Below are 21,623 nucleotides of genomic sequence, written 5' to 3' on the forward strand. Positions count from 1 at the left end.
CACGTGTGTGACGTCAACCCTGTGAGCAACCACAAAGTCTCTCCTTGACTACGTAAGTAGGGGAGTGGGACTAATCATACATTGCACGCATGCATGTAATGCTAATGAGCACTGGCGTCAAACGGTGTGGATCTTCGGTACGCGAGGTGTGGAGTGGGCTCAAGCGCGGCTTGATCAGTGAGTATGCATTTAAAATGTCACTTAAAACGCTGCCTGCTTTCATGATGGCCACAGCTTGACTACTGTCATTATTCCCAATGGAAAAAAAGGATTATGTTGGACCTTTGAAGTTCCAGTGCATGCCAGATGCTTACGGAAGCCAATGTGAGGTTGATTTCGTAAAGCTGGAGCAGCGAGTATCGGACAAGAAAGTAACATCACATGACTTGTTCCATCACAGCAAAGCTGAGCACGAACTAGATGGTGAAGCTCTAATTCAGGAGGTTTGTCTTTTCTTGGCAGCAACCAAGCAGCGGCTGGTGACCCAATTAGAGAACAAACCCCTGCGGGACAGGACAGCCAGTGTTCCCCCAACACTGAACCCATCGATCTAGGAGGCTACGTGATGTTTGGCTTTGTCGTATCATCGAGGCACCAGGCAAACGGACACATGGTAAAGTGCTAAACCCCGCCCCTTCCCCTACCTGCGGGTCAGCTTGGAGGTGAGCTTGGAGAACAGGTTGCTGGTGCCACGGCTGCGCATCTGGGAGAGCGGCGAGGCGTCGTGCGAAAGGGTGGGCGAGGCTGGCGGGCCGTTGTACGTGGCGGTTCGGCGGTCCCTCAGCTGGCCGCCATGGAAGGTGCTGCGACTGGCGGTGCCCCGCGGGAAGCGCAGCCGATCGGGCGTGGTGGCGTTGGAGATGCTGTGGGTGGACGCCACCGGGTTCCTCTGGCCCCCCGGCGACACGGCCACGCTACCGACGGGAGCGGAAAGAGAAACGGTCAGCGTCCATTTGAAAAAGCAGAAAACCAACGTGACAAATTGTGCTGGTTGACTGTGATGAGATGCTATCCCTACATGGAATTGGCATGAATGTAGCAGGTTAAAAAGGAGCGGGGAAGGAAATGAAAGACCCAATTGAATTCAAACGATGTTGCCAACCATCATGGCGTGTAAACGTTGCCAATCAATACATTTTAATCCATTGAGGCCTTCTACAGAAGTCACCCGGGAAAGGGTGCATGATGATGGATTTACATAGATGCTTTGGTTGCCATGGAAACCCCCACCACCACCTCTCTTTCCCTCCGAGCACAGCTGCTTTGCCGGGTTAGTCGTATCGTTAGTCGTGTTAATTCAGCTGACTCCCGAGCAGGAAGCATCCCAAATTTCGAGGTGAAATTTTTCAAAATCACAGGCAAGTATGGCGAAAGTGCAGGGGTCACATCCTGCGCAGGACATCAAGCTCACGCTGCACGTGAGTGACGCCGACCATTCAGCATCTTGAATGGAAAAAGACAATGCGGGAGGGTGGGGGGTCCGGACAGACAAGTTCAGGGAAGATAAATGAGAAACGGAGGCGAGACCAGGAGCAGAGTCGTGATTGGGGATGATGAGAGATTAAAATATCATCCAAGCACATTTGTACACCTTGTGTGGCGTCATGTAGATGAATATTTCTCTCATCAGTGTCAGTCTTAACATGCTCCAAACAGCCAATCAGAAGCTGTGGGTCCTGCTAGATGGGGCGTGGCCAGATGTGCATTTGTACTAGTATTAATTATCTGTGTACTCCTTTAGGTGGCGCGTCCTTTAAAAAAGGTACAACCTGACAAATACGTTGGTGCGAAAGTGGTGCATCATTAAAGCTTGTCGGCTGATGAGACACTAGAGCAGGAAGCTGCAGGTTTAGTCGGCCTGTGACAGCATGAGGCTGGCTGCGTGTGCGGGTTAGCGAGGGCCGAACAAGGGGGCGGAGACACGAGGAGACAGACGGGTGCAGGTGGATGGGGTTGTCAGGACCCCTGCCATCTTACTTGGGCGAGCAGTAGTCCAAAGCGTAGTAGGAGTGGGGCAGCGTGGCCCAGCCTGCCTGGCAAGCGTACAAGGGGCTGGCCGTTTGATACCTCAGCCGCACCGAGCCGGACGAGGCGCCGAGCGCGGTGGCCGCGAGGGAGGGGGAGGGGCTAGCGGCGCGAGCCATCTCGGTCATGCTGGTCACGCCACAGTGACCCCGCCCCCGCCCCCAAAACACACAGGCAGAAATGAAAAATAAGATTGTGAGAAAAGGGGAAAGCAAATGCGAGAAGACTGAGTATCCTGGCGGAAGATCCTGGCTGATCTGATCTGGGTGCTACAAAGTACTTGGACCACAGTGTAATAACTCAAAGTGAATGATGGCCAAATAGTCATTCACAAACCAAATCATCATTAAACATTGGGCTGTCACCTGTTCTCCTTCCCGTTGGGAATGACGGAGAGGCGGTCCGTGTTGTTCCTGTCACTGCACACGTACGTGTTCCTCCGGGTCATCCCCGCAGACGTAGTGTTATTCTGCAGGCCAGCAGCACACAAGTCACCAAAATGATGCTTCCACACTATTACAGCTACAGCAACATGGAATTCCATGAAACATCTGGATAATGCATTCCGTTGTCCCGCAAATACTCACGCTCTGGCTGGTGGCGGCACCTTTCCTGCGGTCAGGGATGTCAGCCTTGTTGGGGTTGTTGGCGTTGCCTAGCAGCGGGCTGGAAGGTGGAGCGCCACGGCTCCCCGGAGTGGCGGATTTGCGAAGCTGGACGCCGCCTTCGTCCTTCCCGCTGTTGTCGGCGGCAGTGGTCTGACTGCGCTTTGGATGGGCCGTACCTGGAGGGGCGTTCTGGCCCACTGCATGGACACAAAATGATATCATGTCTGGATGTTTGTGAAAGTTTCGAGACCGTTCTTTATGCTCTTGTCCCTCCTGACCTTGTTCACTGTAACGCCTCTGCTTGTGGTTGGACGAGACGCTCCTCTGGACTTTGAGGTGGGAGGGCGACTGACCATTGAGCTCGCTGTTGGGTCGGGGCTTGGCCAGGGACAAGTTGCTGCTGGAGGCCGAGTCGTTGGGCTCCAGCTGAGGGGCAGAGGCAGACAAACCAAGGGTCAGGGGATCTATCAAGGCAAACTGCTGAAGTCTGCATACCTCCGACGCCTTCCTGCCCAGCAGCAGGTAGGTGGCTGTGATCTCGTCGTACTTCATCTTGGCTAGAGAGTCCTGGATCTCATCCAGGTTGTAGCCCATCCCCACCATCACATCTGGACACACACACACACAAAGAACCCCTTTTTTAAAAAAAAAAAACAATTCAGCGTAGAGTTTTGTCGAGAACAAAAAGAAGCCCTGTGCGTGTGTCTAATGAGCATCCTGTGCCCCCCACCCCCTCCCCCTCGACACTCACAGCAGATACGTTTGGACACCACGAGTGCTCACATGTGCAGACACTCGACTGTCTCCAGCGTGTCCCCTCCCCCACCGGTGAGCCGGTAGCAGTGCACCAGGTGAAGCGGAGCGTGCTTCCCGTTTCTGCGTAGCATTGTTTCCACTACAACCCCGGGAATACTTGCAGGCGTGAATGCTGATGGCATTGTTGAGAGTTGAGGCATCAATAACGGTTACTATCTTGCAAGCTTAGATACCAATTTTATGCATTTATTTCATCCGTTTTTCAATTTTCAGGCTGTGCTTCCTTTATCAGTCCAAAAGGAAAATAAAATTCCAAAACAAATGAGTCTTGAGAAACATTTGTTATGTCTTGTGTGTGAAGGAAAGTCAGATGTTCAGTTTTGTTGTCTGTGAAGGCCGACGTGCATTATTTAGAGGTGAGGGATTCCTCCGCACGATGGGAGCCGAGCCCCCCCCCCCAGCAACTGTTATGTAAGACCCCCCCCCACTTCGCTGCCTCTCTTTGGCAACAGCTTGTGTTTACTTATTCATTATCACGTTTCATCTTCAGCGCCGCAATAACGAGAGCGCCTCGGTGAAGCCTCACGCAACCTTCTCCCCGTGGCCTGCCGCCGGCAGAGTGGGAGTGTCTTTGCGTTGCCTTTGTGGATTACACAAAAATTTCAAAAAAGGAAGATAACGCATAGTGCCATCCTTTCCCAGCGTTGCAAACTATGCACACTGGAAAAACAAGGACATTTCCCCATAAAAAAAAAACAAAACACTTCATGAATGTGTGCGTGGTCAACTTCAGTCAGGTGGCAACATGCACTGGCTGCTTCAACACACACACACACACACACTAAACGTAACTGTGCAGCTCATACGAGCGCTGGCACAAAGTGTTTAATTTACCTATTCTCTTCTGATCTGTGATGTCCAGCTCAGGTTCAACATAAGGCTTGAGCTCGTCTTCTTCAAATCCTGCATTGATCCATCGATCCTTCATGATTTGCTAAAAAAACAAAACAAAAACAAAGGCCGATGGAAGTCAACACGACAAAATAGTATAAAAAGTATTGTTCCAACATTCAACACAACCAACCAACACAAACAAGCTCTTATGAAGAGGATGGCCTCTCAGTTAACGTCCATGTCCTGCATGCGTTTGCATCTTTGTTTTCATTTGCTATTGATCGATGTCTCTGTGAGCGGTTAATCAGGAGAGCAACTAATTATCATCGATCGTTCTCTGATATGATCCATGAGCGCCGCAGGCCATCCGAGGCAGACGGCGGCATTCGTGTGTGTTGTTTATTCGTCTCCATCACCACGTTTCTGTGCGCACAATACTGCAGTCAAGGATCATCATATAGTCGTGAAGACTAGACTTGTTAATAAAACTGTATTCCGTTCACATGGATAATTAGACTATTCCCAATATTGTTGGTAATATCAAAAGACAATATGCTTGCTTTGACGTGGTAGTGCTGGCTCCGATTCTAATCAAAAGTTTTTCAGTCCTGGCGTCTACCTTTACCACCAACGTTCCACGCCATGCCCCGCCCAATAAAATCCCACAATCCTTTGTCATGTGAACGGTAGGCATGATCAGTAACCATTTTCACAATGAAGTCTATACGAGTTAATGTTGGGGTTGATGCAGGCGTATGCCAGGGGTACCAATCGCGTTTTTAATAACCATTTTACAGCATTCTCAATAAACACGACTCTGTTGGATATGCACACTCAACAGTTTAGAGAAGGTCAAATTAAGCTTGCCTGTCAGGTTTTAATACACATTAGGTTGATCCTGAAATTTGATCTGAGAGTCGAACATCCCTAACTTTTTAGGAGTAGAGTAGTGAGTAGTTTAGAGTAGTGTATATTATGCTTAAAGTGACTCTTTAAAGCAAAAAATATAATAAGAGCAATAGGGATGTGTATAACTAAAGAATAACAACAACAAGAAGCCCATGCTTAATGTGTGTGGTGGTGAATACAGTGGAACCTTGGTTAGCGTTTGTTCCAGAAGGTCCGGCTCTAACTAAAACGGATGCTAACCAAAGCCATGTTTCCCCATAAGAAATCATCTAAATCCAATGAAAATATTCACACAAAACATGTTTTTGTAGCTTTGCAGTGACAGTTTTCCATGCAGAAATCAATCCAAATACATATAGACGAGAAATTTAAAAAAAAAAATAAATGAACACTGAAGGTCACTTTTACTTTATTGAAGACACGATTGATGCGACACGGCCAACACCTTCCTGAGTTATTTCAAGTCAAGAGTTTTTCTCTAACTTGCGTTTCTGTAAATCACGACCAAACATGAAGGTGATGTCCGTGTTCACATGGTATAACGTAAATTTGATAATCCGGGTAGACCATGGTTCCACTGTAAAATGCACCACCCTAAATAACCTTTAATTTTACAGCACTTTTGTGCAACAAATGGTAGAAAGCGATAATGGCGTTTCCTTCCTTGCACTCAATTATACAGACACAAGAAGACAAAATGGTGTCATGGACAGCGGCGGTGTGTGACGCAAACACAACAGTGAAGGTGTTTCAACATCAGGAAAGAGGAGGAGAGGCTTGTGATCCAGACCAGCACACGGAACTGGACCTCTTGGGTTGCTACCGAAGGTGACGCAGACGCAGGTGGGTGGAGGAGAGATGCAGAGGCCGGGGAGAGGATTGGACAGTGACGAGGAGGTGAAAGGACGACATTCTCCAGACGGCGTGCTCGTGGAGGGGGTGTGGTGTTAAAAAAAAACTGAAAAGGTATATTTACATTTTCGGTGTCCTCCCTCACCTCGAGAGTACCGCGCTTGGCTGGGTTGAGGACCAGGAAGCGCTTGAGGAGGTTCTCGCAGTCCGTAGACATGTAGAAAGGGATGCGGTACTTCCCTCGCAGCACCCGCTCACGCAGTTCCTGCAGGGGGTGGGGGGGCGGGGTTGGTCGTGTGCACAAGCATGAGCGAGCCAGTACGACATGCTTAAGGTGACATCACGTCTCACCTTGAGGTTCTGTCCGTCAAAGGGCAGCGAGCCGCTGACCAGCGTGTAAAGAATGACGCCCAAACTCCAGACGTCCACCTCGGGCCCATCATACTTTTTGCCCTGGAAGAGCTCAGGTGCGGCATACGGCGGTGAGCCACAGAAGGTGTCCAGCTTGTTGCCGACAGTGAACTCGTTGCTGAAGCCAAAGTCTGCAATCTTTATGTTCATGTCTGCATCCAGGAGAAGGTTTTCAGCCTGCAAACAAGATGGAGGTCAAGGTTATAGCAGAAAGTAGCAACTTTTTACCACCACCTACAGGACTGGGGTGGAACAGTACTCTCCGACTCATCACCATTCAATTCCAGCAGAGAGCAAGTCTGAATGAAAGTGCTTCCATTGAGTTTATTTCTTGGCTTCGCTGTAATTTCTATTTAATTAGGTGTGATTCCATTCGAAACATCTGCTTGTGATCCCACGCTGCCTCAGGCAGAATAATTAGGAAGCTGACGCTGCGTGAATGAAGGTGTCATCTGTTACGCTGAGGAGGGATCAGACGTGGGAAAAACGGAAAAGCTCATGGCAGCACTGCTGAGCATTAAGTCTCAGCGCTTGCATGTCTCCGGTGTCACGGATCACTCATGGCATTCCATAAGGAAATATGGTGGCTCTCGTAGGCCACACCCATACGACCATCGGGAGGGGATCTCGTGCAACGCTCTAGACATGCTGGTTCTTGACGTTACACTCAAATGCATCACCAACGTGTGTCGGCTTCACTCTGACCTTTCCAGTCAATGCGAGTCAGACTTAATCAGCCACAAAATAAAAAAATAAAACACAATTTCTTATTTTAACTCTTTTCATGATGGCACAGAGGAAGATAAGGGCTAATATCATCTGGGAGCTTTGCTGGACCTCATTTGTGTGCACGCTGATGATCATTACCTCAGTCGAGGCAGTCTTGGTCATCAATTGGCTATCTACAAAACTTTATTTAATATTATTTAATTTATTTGGGCAATTTACTGTTTACGCTGTACATTATGTTGTTCACATTCGGTGTCAGCCATTTACTCTCCATATTTTCATTATTTATCTTCTTCTGGTATTATACGGGAGCCAGGTAACGATATTTCATTGGCAATTTCACTGCTGTGTTTTTGTGCAATGACAATAAAGGAAGTCTATCTATCTATCTACTGTTTTTCCACATACGGTGCAAAATTGAGCATTCAGATTGTGGGTCAAATAAAAAAAAATAGATAAATAAAATCTCCCAATATGCCAGTCGGCACAGAAAACACGTTGAGCACAAGTTAAAACACGATCCTAATCAGCCTGGTTCTTCTTATGATGGTTAGGTATTTTTCCATAGATGGTCCCAATAGATTTTCGTGACGTCAGTCCATGCCTTATCTGATATGAAGTAAATGTGCTGTGCGTATGCAGGCTCACTAGCTGAAATGTCAAACCAAATTTAATCCAGATAGGATGTGTTCCGATGTGTGCAGTGTTCAGACTTTTATATCTGTGTCAAACCCCGTCATATCGATGTTGTTGATATCGATTTGTTGTGCTAATGTAGGATCTCACTGCATTTTGTACAACTCTGGATGAAAATTGCCGTCTTTTTAGCTAGTCAGACCCTAAATGGCCCTAAAAGCTCCTTCAATGGTGACAAATGTGAAGGTCTGTGTGGCTCAATGAGACAAGCCCTCATGAGGCCACAGTGCATTCGGCTTTGTTGAGCCTGCAGATCATTAGCGACAAAACTGGTTGTTCGGCCTTTGGGGAGATAATCTGCTGGCGATGTGGCATGCATGTGTGTGTGTGTGTGCGTTGTCCACACTCACCTTGAGGTCTCTGTGGACGATGCGCTTCTGGTGACAGTACTGCACCGCTGATACGATCTGCAGGAGAGGAAAAAAGGAAGGAAAAATCTATTTTATCTTACACATTGTGCAAATGACACTTTGTTTTACGGCAATCAGTTATGCAAGTCAGTCCACTTCTTTATCTTCATTTTTGTGATTCATTGACAAATAGCGGCCTTGTTAACGTGTCAAATGACCTTGATTACAAAAGCCTTATTGGACGATGTGTGATTTATTAAGTCAGAGACAGATGATGATGATTGGACCAGCGCCTCAGGAAGAGAGCATCGTCTGTCTCTGGTGCAGAGGTGTGAAACCAGAGCACTGCAGAAAAGGGGAAAAAAGCTGGGTACCTGTCTAAATTTAGCTCTGGCCTCTTTTTCCTTCATTCTCCCATGTGCTACCAGGTAGTCGAAGACCTCTCCTGTGGAAAAAAAAACAGACAAAACGAAGCAGTGAGATAGATAGAAGATGGCAGGAAGGCGTCTTGCATCGGCAGCTGTTCACCCCATGTGTGTGTTTCGAGGCACTTCCCCGAACGCTTCTTGCACATGGAGCATCTCCTGCAGGCACAAGCTGCTGCCAGTGCGAGACTCTTCCCTCAGCCCACACTTCTCCACACTTCCACAGGCCAAACGTGATGAGTGTGCGGCGTGTGGAAGCACACGTGTGTGCTGACGAAAAACAGGAACTTAGGGGAAAAAAATGCCCAGAATCCTCAATATGCTAGCTCCCACTCAACACGTTGACCTGCGAGGGTGTCAGTCGACTTCAGAGGCCGAGAAATAGAACACATGGACATTTTGACTCATCCGCTGAAGATGTTACACGTGCAGGGTACAGACACAGAGGCATTTCAAAGCTGTATTGTTTTAAACTTTCATCAGTTGGGATGTACGTTGGAGACGCATTGGAGAGGCGATGTCCCCCAACTGGCCTGGAAAAGCCTCAGGCAAGCAGCCCGGGAGAGGGAAGTCACTTATCTGGACCTCGTACATGTGGAAGAAGAGCTCCGTTCCCCATCTCGATTGGACAAAGGCGGCCCACTGCATTAGTCTTATCCGTTTATGTACAGTATCTCACCCAAAAACATATCATATCATATGATGTGCTATACATATCACTATATTGACAGTTACTATGGTACCCATTATGTCATTGTATGGTCAAAAAAAAAACTTAAAACTATATTAGGAAAGCAGGAAGTGAACAAATGTAACAGTTACTACTTCTTCCTACTCCTTTTGGACACGTGGAATTGTGAACTGATTATGTGATGCATGTTCAAATGAAATAAAACCATTACCATTACCAAAACAGGCGAATTTAACCACAGAAAAAGCTTTTCAAGCTCTGGCTTCTCCTCGCTACTATTAGTAACCATGAGTCCCATGAGCCAAAGATTGTGCAGTATCTTTGTTTGTTTATGTCCTTCACTCAATGGGTAAGGTGTGGGAAATCAGTAGGCCTCCGTGCTGTCCCAGACCAAAAGAAATACTGTTACAAATGTACAGTTACACCCCTAGTAATGTTAACTTTAGTTGTGTACGATCTCAGCAAATTATGAAAAAACATGCTGTTTTCCTGTTGACATCCAGTATTTGTCACACTGTCAAATAATCAGCTCATTACAATGCAACAGAGAAGACGACCTATGACCTTTCCTCTCACTTTGAATGAAAAGTAATCAATGCTTCAGCTAAAAAAAGAAAACGAGGCATTAGATTGACTTTATTAAGAACTAACGCAATTGGCCTCTGATCAGAGTGCCCATCTCAGGACTAATGCAATTTTGTCCTCAGACGGCCATCTTCACCGCCGCTTTTGCCTGCTGTCCCAACGAGACCTTTTCCCAAAAATCGATGGGAAGACATCTCGTGTAAGGTCGTTTGAGTGTGACATTGCATTGAATGAGGGCTGGATTTTGAAAGGAAAAGAGTAGTTTTATGGATACAGGCACGGAATGGATCCAGTCTGAAGCAGCTTGTGTGTATGCGCTTTAGAACAGTTTAGTCAATGCTCTTTGGGTGCAACGTGCTGGGGAGTGGCTCACCTCCGCTGGCATACTCCATCACCAGGTATAGCGTCCTCTCCGTCTCGATCACCTCAAACAGCTTGACTGCAGGACACATGGAGGACAGACAACATCAGAGTGTGTGTGTGTGTGTGTGTGTGTCGTGACCATAAAAAAACGCCGCTCAATAAGAAGCGCGCTGCAGAGTTTGTGGCTATGAAAGCGTGGGAGACCGGCTAAAAATAGACAAGGTGGGATGGGAGACAAGTGGAGACAAGGACGCTCGGATGGTTTACTATCAGCCTGGTAATTATAAATCACAATCCCGCAGAGCATGTTATGGTGCACAGGAAAGAAATCAAACATAATTAGAGGCCAATCAAGCACCGCCACAGGCAGTTTTTTTTCTTTTTTAAACCAGACATTTGTCATCTGTCTACGCAGGCCACATGAAGAATAATGGACATAAGCGGTGACATGTTTTGCTCTAAGGGCTTCCTGAAATATTTCACCGTGTCAATTATATTGTCATATTTATGTGACTCACTGCACGTCAACGCTGAGGAGTCAGGTGGATGCGGGGGTGCGAGGGGAGGTGGCTACAGTTCAATGTGTGTCAGCCAGCAGGGGGCGGTTACAGCACTAGAGGGGTAAACAATCAACCAATCGAGATGGTGGCGGTCAACAGAGCATCAAAACGATCAAATTATATAGTAGGGTTGTCCAAAGTGCAGCATGAGGGCCATTTGCGGCCCACAGAAATAAAATTAAACCAAAATAGAGCAAAAACACAAAATGTAAAATGAGAAGAAGCTGAAACGTCGATACTAATTAATAATAAAACAAAGCTTTGTCTTTAATTCCTTTCCCAGGGGACCATACAGGTCAAAGGTGAAGGTGTTTCTCCAGGAATGGGGCTTGGATGAGAAGACACAAGTGTGTAACGAGCTAATTTATGTGTCACGGGCCATACATACATACATATAATTGAATGTATGAAAAACACTACAGTATAACCAGACCAATCAAGGTAATTATATTAAAAAAGTACACCCAAGTTGTGTCATGAATGTGCATCAGAGAGGATAAAGGTCAAGAAAACCTGTTCTCCTGGAGGATAACTTGAACTTTATTTTATCTGAGGCGACTTGAACAGCTCACTGACCGCTTTTGATCACACATCACGTTCCCTACAATTAAATCACGACATGGTTACATCGACTCCCTCATCCTCTCTCTGTGTCGCGTTCAGAGGAGCGATCGCTTTATTCTGCGTGGACTAATCTGGACACCTGAAAATAACCTAGTGTGAGATGTACTTACCGATATTGGGATGATTCAAGATCTTCATTATTCTGACTTCTCTGAAGAGCTGAAAAAAAACATGCACATATTTTCAGTACAAATCAAATAGGAAGCACCATGTATATCAGGTGTCCTCACTGTTTTGTTTTGTTAAATAATACTGGCCCTCGGTGGCCCTTGGACAAATGTAAATGAGCACCCCCCAGCAGCTCTTCTCTCCTGTTCAGACATAGATTGTGAGTACATTGAGGAGTACTTTAAGCGTGGCTTTACAAGTGATGAAATACTTCATTTGCTGGTCAATTCACATGGAATTGTACCAAGCAAACGCACATGTGGCTGTTAGCCATTTTGCCAAATGACAAAGACGACCGTGAAAAAGACAGCACCTGCGGCACATGCGCAGTTAGTATCTCATAATTTCAACTTTTTATGTAGTTATTTCAACCTTATAGCTCGTTATTTTGACTTTTTATCTCACTATTTCAACTTACCATTGGGATATTTTTTTCCCAGTGCAGTGGCGGAAACGGGCTTCCATACAATTCTAAGAAATTCAAGAGAAAAAAAAAAAAACTTTCTGGCAGCCATTTTCAAGAAAAAAGTGACCAACGGTACCAAGCTGTGGTGACCACTGGACTAGGGCTGCAACTAGCGATTATTCTAATACTCAATTCATCGGACAATTATTTTTCTATTAAAATAATAATTTCTGCCTCTTTATCCAAAAATAGTATATTTGTCCTGACAGATGATGAGACAATGTTAAATAATAAACAAATCTAAATGTTTGTCAAATAGCCTCAATAAAAAATACAATCGTGATCATTTTCTTAGTTCATTAAGAAACTTGTGTCAATGAATTGAGGTGAGGCCATAAATGGACCAAATCTGAAGTTTAAAACCAAATTAACTAGGGTACATTCATAACAAGAAAATTTAAAAAATATTCACATTTTAGAGGCTGAAATCCGAGAATAATAACACATTTAAATTAAAAAAATGATTCATCGATTACCAAAATAGTTGTACATTAATTGGGTAATCGATTCATTGTCGATTAATGGACTTCCTAAAGATGTTACGGGTGAAATTCATAAGATCTCATGGCAATCTTGTGGAGTTCTTGTACTCGACAGTTTGAGGTTTAGGAGTGGCAAAAAATGAAATAATAAATTCAATATAATTCCGAACAAAGCCTTTGAGACGTGCCAAGCAAGTTGTGTGACTTCCACGGGTCCCGGGTGTAATTAAAAGACATTCATTCCATTTACATTAAGGTTTTATCCAGTCGGCAAATACATATGCACATTAAGGTGCCTTGTATGGTTTATTAGCATTGATGGGTGTTTTGTACATGTCTGCTTTGAGTGCACATTTAGAAAGGACACTGTTGGCTCAGAGATGCAAACATTGATATCTGTGCTTGCCAATGCCAACACGCTTGTCAGGGAAATGTAACCGCATCGTCTCCGGAAAACCTCTGCCGCAGGAGAAGACAGGTGAGTCGCAACGTGATGCGCGTTAACAACCGGCGTCGACTCTTTGACGTCACACAGGAGGTCTAACACACTTCAACACGCTATCAGACTTCAGCCGGAGCTGACCGGAGAGAGCCCAGAAGGCTTTCGGCGCTTATGGCGTATGTGAATCCAGGAGCACAGAGGGTTATTCATTATTGATCGCTCGGTACTACAGCACACTTTCAACCCTTCCATTAAATATTACATCAATATTTGACCAGCCACCGATAGTGCTGGTTAGCTGACGTGTGCGTTTAGCCAGATGCAAAAATGTCTCTAATGGACACAATGCTTTTATTTTTCTATTGGAACTCATCATGTTGCGTGTGCGTGAATTGACTTTAGCACAACACTACTGATCCAATACAAACATACTGTAGTTGTATTTTAGTCCTTCTGCAACCAGACAGACTGGTCTCTGAGAAGTGGAGCAGAGCAGAGACGGGCCTCCTGACACCTGGACGGGTTGAACAACACCCCTCCGAAAAGTTGCATGGGAACACTTTGTCAGGTATGCGGGGCCGTAAACACAATTAGTGGGAAAACATGCAAGATGATTCACTGCATGAAGCCAGCCTAAGCTGGAGGATGCGGTCATTCCGCCGCAATGGAGTTATGCGAGGGGGTCTTGTGATTGACACGCAGAGCACTCCTAGGGCCACAAATTGAGGGCCACTCCTGCCAATCCGCCGATTTACTGAAAAAACTCCAGGGTTATACCTCTCAACTTTGACTAGCACGGCATGTGATGCCAAGCGGTGGAGCTCGTAAACACAAGACTGTTAGATGGGCCAGCGGGATGCCGGGAGCAAATACGATCCCACCGGTTGGGAAACTGAGAGGTGACGCCACACAACACGTGCACACGGCCTACAAATGACGTGCATGTGCACACATTTACTGGCTACAGCGCTTTGACAGTATATTATTTTCCAATAGAATAACAGCCCTTATTAACAAAGTGGCATGTATTTTACATGTTACTCAATGTAATTATTTTTTCCATCATTGCTTCGGTTTGGGGGCTGCACGATGGTCGAGTGGTTAGCGCGCAAACCTCACAGCTAGGAGACCAGAGATTAATTCCACCCTCGGCCATCTCTGTGTGGAGTTTGCATGTTCTCCCCGTGCATGCGTGGCCTTTCTCCGGGTACTAAGGTTTCCTCCCACATTCCAAAAACATGCTAGGTTAATTGGCCACTCCAAATTGTCCATAGGTATGAATGTGGGTGTGAATGGTTGTTTGTCTATATGTGCCTTGTGATTGGCTGGCCACCAGTCCAGGGTGTACCCCGCCTCTCGCCCGAAGACAGCTGGGATAGGCTCCAGCACCCCCGAGACCTCTCGTGAGGATAAGCGGCAGAAAATTAATGAATGAATGAATGCTCGGATTGATGGTTTGTCACTGCCACTGCGCTCCTGGTAAAAGATGTTAGTCTGAATCCCTGAGCTATCAAATCACTTATTAATCAAACAGAATAAACACTCCAATTCAGATTTATTACTCCAACCACACCAAGAGCCTAAGAGGGTACTTAGTAGAGATTAGACCTCTGCCAAGGGCAAACAATAACATACGGCGTGTCGGCTTAAATATCACTAAGGGGTGTCTTCAAACACCTTTTTCCACTTCCGATACGAGTATGAATAACACCTGATTAGTACAGACCTATTCTGTATGAAAAGGTCCGGTACGACACAGAAAATACAATTAACTTGACCTTGTTGGGGTTGCCATGCAGCACACAGTGGAACAGTGTTTATATTTAATCCAACGCCCCCAATGTCATCCACCTTTGCTTAACCTTTGACCCAGTGTATCTCCCGGGTCCGCAATGGAGCGCTGAGTGAACTTGCACTCCTTACTATTGGAAACAGTAGCTGAAAATAAGACGACATCCGCGGCCCCACCTTGTCGTTACATAAGGGGTCAGATCAGCGGCGGCGGCGGCAGCTAAAAGCTTTGAGCGAGATAGCTGGATCCCAGGGCAAGCAAACAAACTTAAGTCTGTGATGACATTTGGTCAACATCTGCCTCCAAATAAGGCTGATCCAGCCGTGCTGCATACACATCAAAAACACAGGAAAAAGTCAGCTACACCCCTTGAGAAAAACGACAACAAGCTTGATGAAGTGAGGTAGGCAAGCACAGCGTCCCCTTGGGAAGAAAATCTAACCATCATCTAAATATACCCTCACCAGCGGATGTGTAAATGTAGTCAAAATGAACAAAAAAGGCCGATCTGCAGGATTTAAGCCTGTCTGTATTCAATCCTGGAGCTTTGCATCGTTGACATCAGTGGTGACGCTCATCTGTCTCGGATTTGTCAACTCCTCATCAGCAGAATGGGCGATGAGGTGAAACTTGTGTATTTATAGACGCACACCACTTTGAGTTTCACCATTTCATGTGAAAAAGTATTTTAAGGTTGCTCTAATTCCTTAAAATAAACACCAGTTAAGATCAAGCTCCCAAGCAACTCTGTCCTAAAATCAACAAGTGGACAAAAAAGTGGACAAAAGAGACCCGGCTAGCATTGTGTGTGTGTGCGTGTGCGACACTGTCATGACTCAGTGCTTTTTTAGGGAGCCTCTGACATACAAAAGGCCACAATCAATGGAGCTTTGGAAAAACTGATGGAAAACCATCGCCGGTCAAGCAGACGGGGGCCTGCTGGGCGTCGCCACACGGCTGTCCAGCAGCCATGTACCAGCAGTGGTCAGGGAGGCGTTGTTCAGCCCGGTCCCTATGATGACTAAAAGGCCTCGGGACCTGCTGTCGCACGCTCAATAAGCCCTGACCTCCCAGCAAGAGACAGAAAAAAAACACACACAACACACACTTCCTGGCCAGTCCAAAAAGACAATGGCAGAATGTTCACGCTGCGGCAAAGCAATGTTAAGAGCGCAGCAATCACACAACCTTCAAGTAACCTCAACATTCCTGACTGGTCTACACTGGCACTGGCTAAAGTTTAGACCCTACAACAGGGGTGTCCAAACTTTTTTCCAGGGAGGGCTGCCAACATAAAGATTAAAGCAGTGGTATCCAAAGTGGGAACCAGCAGGAAGGAGACTGCACGGCAGGGGCTTCCTTGCTCTGTGTGCATCATAGCAACAAAAAGTACGCCTGAATGATAACTTTGTGCATTACAAGTGTCCCCCCCCCCCCCCCCCCACTGCCCCAGCGGTGAAAACCTGTCACCATGAGTGGAGATTCACCCGAAAATGAGGCTTTATTGTTGGCGGTATGTATTTTTCTATTTCAGATAGTATTAAGAGTGTGTGCCTATTACAGCGGCGTTGTTTTATCCATCAGCAACACCAGCAAACGCTGGGATTTTATTGTTGGCGCACACACAGCAGCGGCGACGGAGACGCGGCATTAAAACAGATACACGTCACGGTGTTCCAATTGCTGTTTAGCCACATTTTCTGTCTGTTTTTTAACGTTGAATTTTTCCTTGTCCTTCGTTGTATTCGAATTATCGTTGCAGCTCTAAGCTACAGCATGACCCCGCGACCCTAGTCGGGACAAGCGGTATAGAAAATAAACCAATGACGAAAAAAGATATACCTAAATAGGGCTGCACGGTGGTCGAGTGGTTAGCACACAGATCTCACAGCTAGGAGACCCGAGTTCAAGCCCACACTCGGCCATCTCTGTGTGGAGTTTGCATGTTCTCCCCGTGCATGTGTGGGTTTTCTCCGGGTACTCCGGTTTCCTCCCACATTCCAAAAACATGCTAGGTTAATTGGCCACTCCAAATTGTCCATAGGTATGAATGTGAGTGTGAATGGTTGTTTGTCTATATGTGCCCTGTGATTGGCTGGCCACCAGTCCAGGGTGTACCCCCGCCTTAGCTGGGATAGGCTCCAGTGAGGATAAGCGGTAATGAATACCTAAATGTTTGTCGATTAATTGAATAATCGATTAATTGTTGCAGCACTACCGTTCCACCCCTGATTTTGACTAATATTGGACTCTGATGGATGGTTGACTGCTGATGCTGAATAATGTAAATGTGAACTTGATCAAAACACACGTCTGTTTCGCTCCTCCTCAAATGTGTGGCGACAAAGGAGAGCTCCTCGCCGGCCAGCAAAGGGAGCATTCGCTCTCTCGCTTTCTGTACCTGTATTTGCATGTGAAAAGCTGCTTTTTAATTTGCTTTAAACTAACAAGTTGAACATGACTGTAATTCCCAGCTGCGGGACAACCAACAACGGGGGGAGAATGTCTGGAGGTCCCCTCTCACAGTTAGACAACATCGAGACTAATGTAAAGGTCATGTCCACAGTAGGCAACCATGCTGTCTCTATTGGCTTTCCACTTATAAAAGTCCGTGTCCATCTCAACGTCAGATAATAATAAACAACAGACAAGACCCCCCCCCTTAAAAAACATGACCTCATTTGCAGCTACACAATTCATAGCCAGTCTGTCGCTTCATGAATTAGTGAGCGTGTCATGCACGTGAGTGAGGGGCGCCTACCTTCTGAAGGCTGTTTGGGTTTAGTTGCGTCTTGTCTATTATTTTAATAGCCACCTGCAGAGAGAAGACAGCAACAACAAAAAAAACATGAGACATAAGAGAGAAGGAATGTTTAGAGGAAAGCAAATGCGAAAATTGTGAAAACAGAGAGCCTGGAGGAAGAAGGAAATAGGGCAGGTAGGAACACCCCCCCCCCCCCCCCCAGAAGCTTCATTTCACACATTTGGAGGCTGAGGTGCCGTTTCCATGGCGGCAATTTCATTATAAAAGGCTTCACTTTGGCAGCTGGCCAACTTTACTCCCTGCTGTTCGTTAGCAAGCTACGCCTTGCTTCATTGAGACGTTTTCTGACCATAATGATACTCTCGCTCAGTATGTGCAATATTCATGCTCCACGTGCAATATATTAAGTTCCAAGTGCGGTGTTGTTACAATGCCTCATATTTAATTCACTAGCAAGAGCTCATAGTGTATATACTGGTCATATATTTCATATTATCTTGCAAACTGGATTTGTATATAACTCTGGGTAAAATTGTTAATACTTAGGTCGTTTATTTTTATATTGTGTATTTTGTACTGCTTAACTGATTCTGTTCTCTTGCTGCTGTGCAATGCAAATTTCCCCACTGAGGGACGAATAAAGGTATATCTTATCTCCGCAGTCATTTCCAAATTTTGGGTTAGGGTTTTGCTGGGATTGTAAAAATGCAAGTTACACAGATTGTAAAGTCTAATGTTCTGCTCTTTTCGTATAATGTGGCTTTGCCCTCCACGATACATGAGACAGTGCATGCATGTTTGTTGTCCTCCTCTCTCTCTCTATCAAACAAGCTGTATTATAGAGAGTTCACTCTGTGCATCGATCTCAACACCTGGACTCGTTGAATGAACCGAGCCAGCCCTCCTGTCAGTCATTGAGTCCCTTTGTCCCAGTTGAGAGAGACGCATGTATAAAACACGACCTCATGTTACTTTCAGCTTGTTGGCGCATCGTCATTTTATGACAAAAGCAATTGAATAAATAGTAGAAAACACCTTATTGTGCACCACATGCATTGTGTTGCGTCCACAAGGTGTACTTTGACCCAATTCCGCCAACGTAAACTGCGTATTTTACATAAAATCGACACACAATGTCAACTTCTGAGTATTTCCAGGTTATTTCTTCATTTTTCTCTGTAAATATCCAGCCAATAATGAAAGTGACACTGATTTAAAAGAATTATGGCGTGGTGTCCATGATATGCGTTACGTTGGCTTTCCACACGCGTTTCATTTATTTGATACAAAAGCTATGCTTGAGAAATTAAAAAAGTTTATTGCTTTTGCTACAGAGTACTAGCATTATTATGGCATATATTATCATTACATTCATAAAAAATGGTGTCAAAACAATATTGACAATAATATTGTATAATCTGCAACAATTTCTATCAACCAGCAAAATTTGTTATCGTGACAGGCCTGCTTGCATTGCGTATTACAGTATTTGTTTTATTTTGCACAAACGGTGTTTATTTGTGAATTGCATCCAGTGGCATCACAGTAAAAGAAGCATAAAGTGTTTATGACATTGAGAGGAGAGCTGCTACCAATATCGGTATAGGATCAATAAGAAAGATAAATCTCAGTGACTAAATTAAATTGGTTTGCACTCAAGTCAACTCTTAAATAAAAGCCATGTTTATGGTCTTGTGTCATTCGTGGTAACAAGCAAAAGTAAGCTTAATTGCGGCTTTGTCGGTTTGTGACGTGCACAATAAATCAAATGACAAGGCTCGTCTCACCTCTCTGCCTGTGAGGATGTGTCGGGCCAGCTTGACCTTGGCGAAGTTTCCTTTCCCAATGGTTTTGAGGAGGCGGTAGTTTCCCACGTGCGGCTGTTGCGGCTCCTCCGAGCTCCGAGACCGCACCCCAGAGCGGGACGAGCGCGAGCTGACCTCCTGTCGGCCATTGCTGTGAGACGTGTGCTGCAGAAGGAAGGAAGGAAGGAAGACACCTTACTTTAGCCTGCTGGACTTCCTGCTGGACCAATGACACGTGTTGTGGTGACGAATGGCTACATTTCCAAAGCAGGGCTCCAGACTCTTAAAATGAGTAAATATTCCCATTTCCTCTCATTTTCATTGTGTTACTGATAAATATTTGACTATTAAATGGCAACTGTCTTCTCTGACCACCCTGTTCAAGTCCCTTGGTGGCATCACATACATTATGAGACCATTACCTCCTGTCTCCCCGTCTCCTTTCTTCTTCTTTGGGAGTCAATGACAGTTGAAAAATTAGCTCATTTGCTGTTGGAGTGGAGAGTGGCTAGCGCGCAGGCCACACAGCTAGGAGACCCAAGTTCGATTCCACCCTCTGTCATCTCTGTGTGCATGTTCTCCGTGCATGCACGGGTTTTCTCCAGGTACTCCGCTTTCCTCTCACATTCCAAAAACGTGCTAGGTTAATTGGCGACTCCAAATTGTCCATAGGTATGAATGAGAGTGTGAATGGTTGTTTGTCTATATGTGCCCTCGCCCGAAGAAGACAGCTGGGATAGGCTCCAGCACTTTTATCTGGTCGCACATGCACGGGTCGATGAAAAAAAAAAAAAATCGCATTTTAGTCACCAAATGAGACCACTGAGTTGCAGTCAGCAGCCCTGCAAAGTCCTCATCATCATAATGATTTTCATCAATGGAGAAGTTTGAAGATTAACAACTGATTCAAAAATAATCCTCAACATTTTCATCATTTTAATGGCGGGAAAAAAAAGTGAAAGATGTCCCCGAGTCAACTGACAGTGAAACAAAAGCATGTGATTGAAGAAAAACAAAATGACATGATAATGTCGAAGTGTCATTGCCACAAATCGATAAGGCCATGTTCAAGTTTAGAAGTTACGACGTTCAAGAAGCAGACAGTTGCTGTGTCTCGAGTACAAATGGGAATTAGCAAGTAGATTCATATGGGTCTAAAGAGAGAATAATACATCACAGAGCAACTACACTGTAAGTCAACACATCCAAAAACTGGAAATGGCCCAATACATTACTACGAACACCAGCAATCAAATGAGGAGCCTTCTTAACCTGTAACCTGTTTCAAATCGCTTCTAATGAACAAAATTTGAGGGAAAAGTGTGTTAAAAGGCGTCCAATCATCAAGTCATTAGCTTTACATTAACATAGGGCTGTCAAAAATAACCCGGGAATCGGTGGTAACTAAATCATTTCACTTTTTACACGATGAACGCATGCACATCATGGCAAGCCACGCCTCTTTTATGACGGCCGACAGAAGCACAGTGTGGCGTCCGCACTGACTCACACAGAGAGTCGGTCAGACACTCTTCCTGAACTTTGTTCTGATCTGAACAAATCAACAGCCGTGCAATTCCAACACCACGCATGTATCTCCAATAAGTGGCTATTGTTAGCACTCGCTTTGGGACTATTAGTGTGGAACTACAATTTGCTGCATAAGTATGCTCTGGAATCTAATACATTCATTCATTCACAACCACTTATCCTCACAAGGGCTGAGAAGGTGCTGGAGCCTATCCCAGCTGTCTTCAGGCGAGAGGCGGGGTACACCCTGGACTGGTGGCCAGCCAATCACAGGGCACATATACACAAACAACCATTCACACTCACATTCATACCTAGGGACAATTTGGAGTCGCCATTTAGCCTAGCATGTTTTTGGAATGTGGGAGGAAACCGGAGTACCCGAAGAAAACCCACGCATGCATGGGGAGAACATGCAACATGCAAACTCCACACAGAGATGGCCGAGGGTGGGATTGGCTGCCGCTAACCACTCGACGACTGTGCAGCCGGAATCGAATACATACAAAAAAATATATATAAATATATATTTATTTATTTTTTATTATTAAATGCAGCAAAATGGTGATTAATCAATTAGAAAACAGATTAATCTGAATATAAATGTTAAATTGACAGCCCTCCTTTAAATGCGAGTTCCATCTGTCTGGTTAGTAACATATCTACCTGGAGGAAGGATCAACCGCGTCCATTTCA

At 45.5% G+C, this 21,623-nt stretch overlaps 1 protein-coding gene across 16 annotated transcripts in view; it reads right to left on the bottom strand.

Annotated features, from left to right (window-relative positions):
• Positions 1-21,623, bottom strand: part of mark3a (MAP/microtubule affinity-regulating kinase 3a) — a 29,594-nt gene that overhangs the window by 5,068 nt on the left and 2,903 nt on the right. For 8 of the 16 annotated variants that reach the window (XM_058090009.2, XM_058090010.2, XM_058090011.2 and 5 more), the window contains exons 2-16: positions 19,380-19,562; positions 17,590-17,643; positions 11,589-11,637; positions 10,305-10,370; positions 8,605-8,675; positions 8,231-8,287; positions 6,396-6,632; positions 6,169-6,309; positions 4,284-4,383; positions 3,129-3,241; positions 2,912-3,059; positions 2,613-2,830; positions 2,391-2,494; positions 1,978-2,154; positions 645-914 (exon numbers count right to left, since the gene is read on the bottom strand). In XM_058090009.2, the coding sequence (XP_057945992.2) occupies positions 645-914; positions 1,978-2,154; positions 2,391-2,494; positions 2,613-2,830; positions 2,912-3,059; positions 3,129-3,241; positions 4,284-4,383; positions 6,169-6,309; positions 6,396-6,632; positions 8,231-8,287; positions 8,605-8,675; positions 10,305-10,370; positions 11,589-11,637; positions 17,590-17,643; positions 19,380-19,562 (1,988 nt within the window). The remainder of the gene's footprint in view (positions 1-644; positions 915-1,977; positions 2,155-2,390; positions 2,495-2,612; positions 2,831-2,911; positions 3,060-3,128; positions 3,242-4,283; positions 4,384-6,168; positions 6,310-6,395; positions 6,633-8,230; positions 8,288-8,604; positions 8,676-10,304; positions 10,371-11,588; positions 11,638-17,589; positions 17,644-19,379; positions 19,563-21,623) is intronic. The other 8 variants (XM_058090015.2, XM_058090016.2, XM_058090018.2 and 5 more) reach the window with 3 other exon arrangements.

This window comes from Doryrhamphus excisus, linkage group LG14 (genome assembly GCF_037039965.1).
Source record: "Doryrhamphus excisus strain RoL-2023G ecotype Guam linkage group LG14, RoL_Dexc_Guam_v1.1, whole genome shotgun sequence".
Classification (NCBI taxonomy): domain Eukaryota; kingdom Metazoa; phylum Chordata; class Actinopteri; order Syngnathiformes; family Syngnathidae; genus Doryrhamphus; species Doryrhamphus excisus.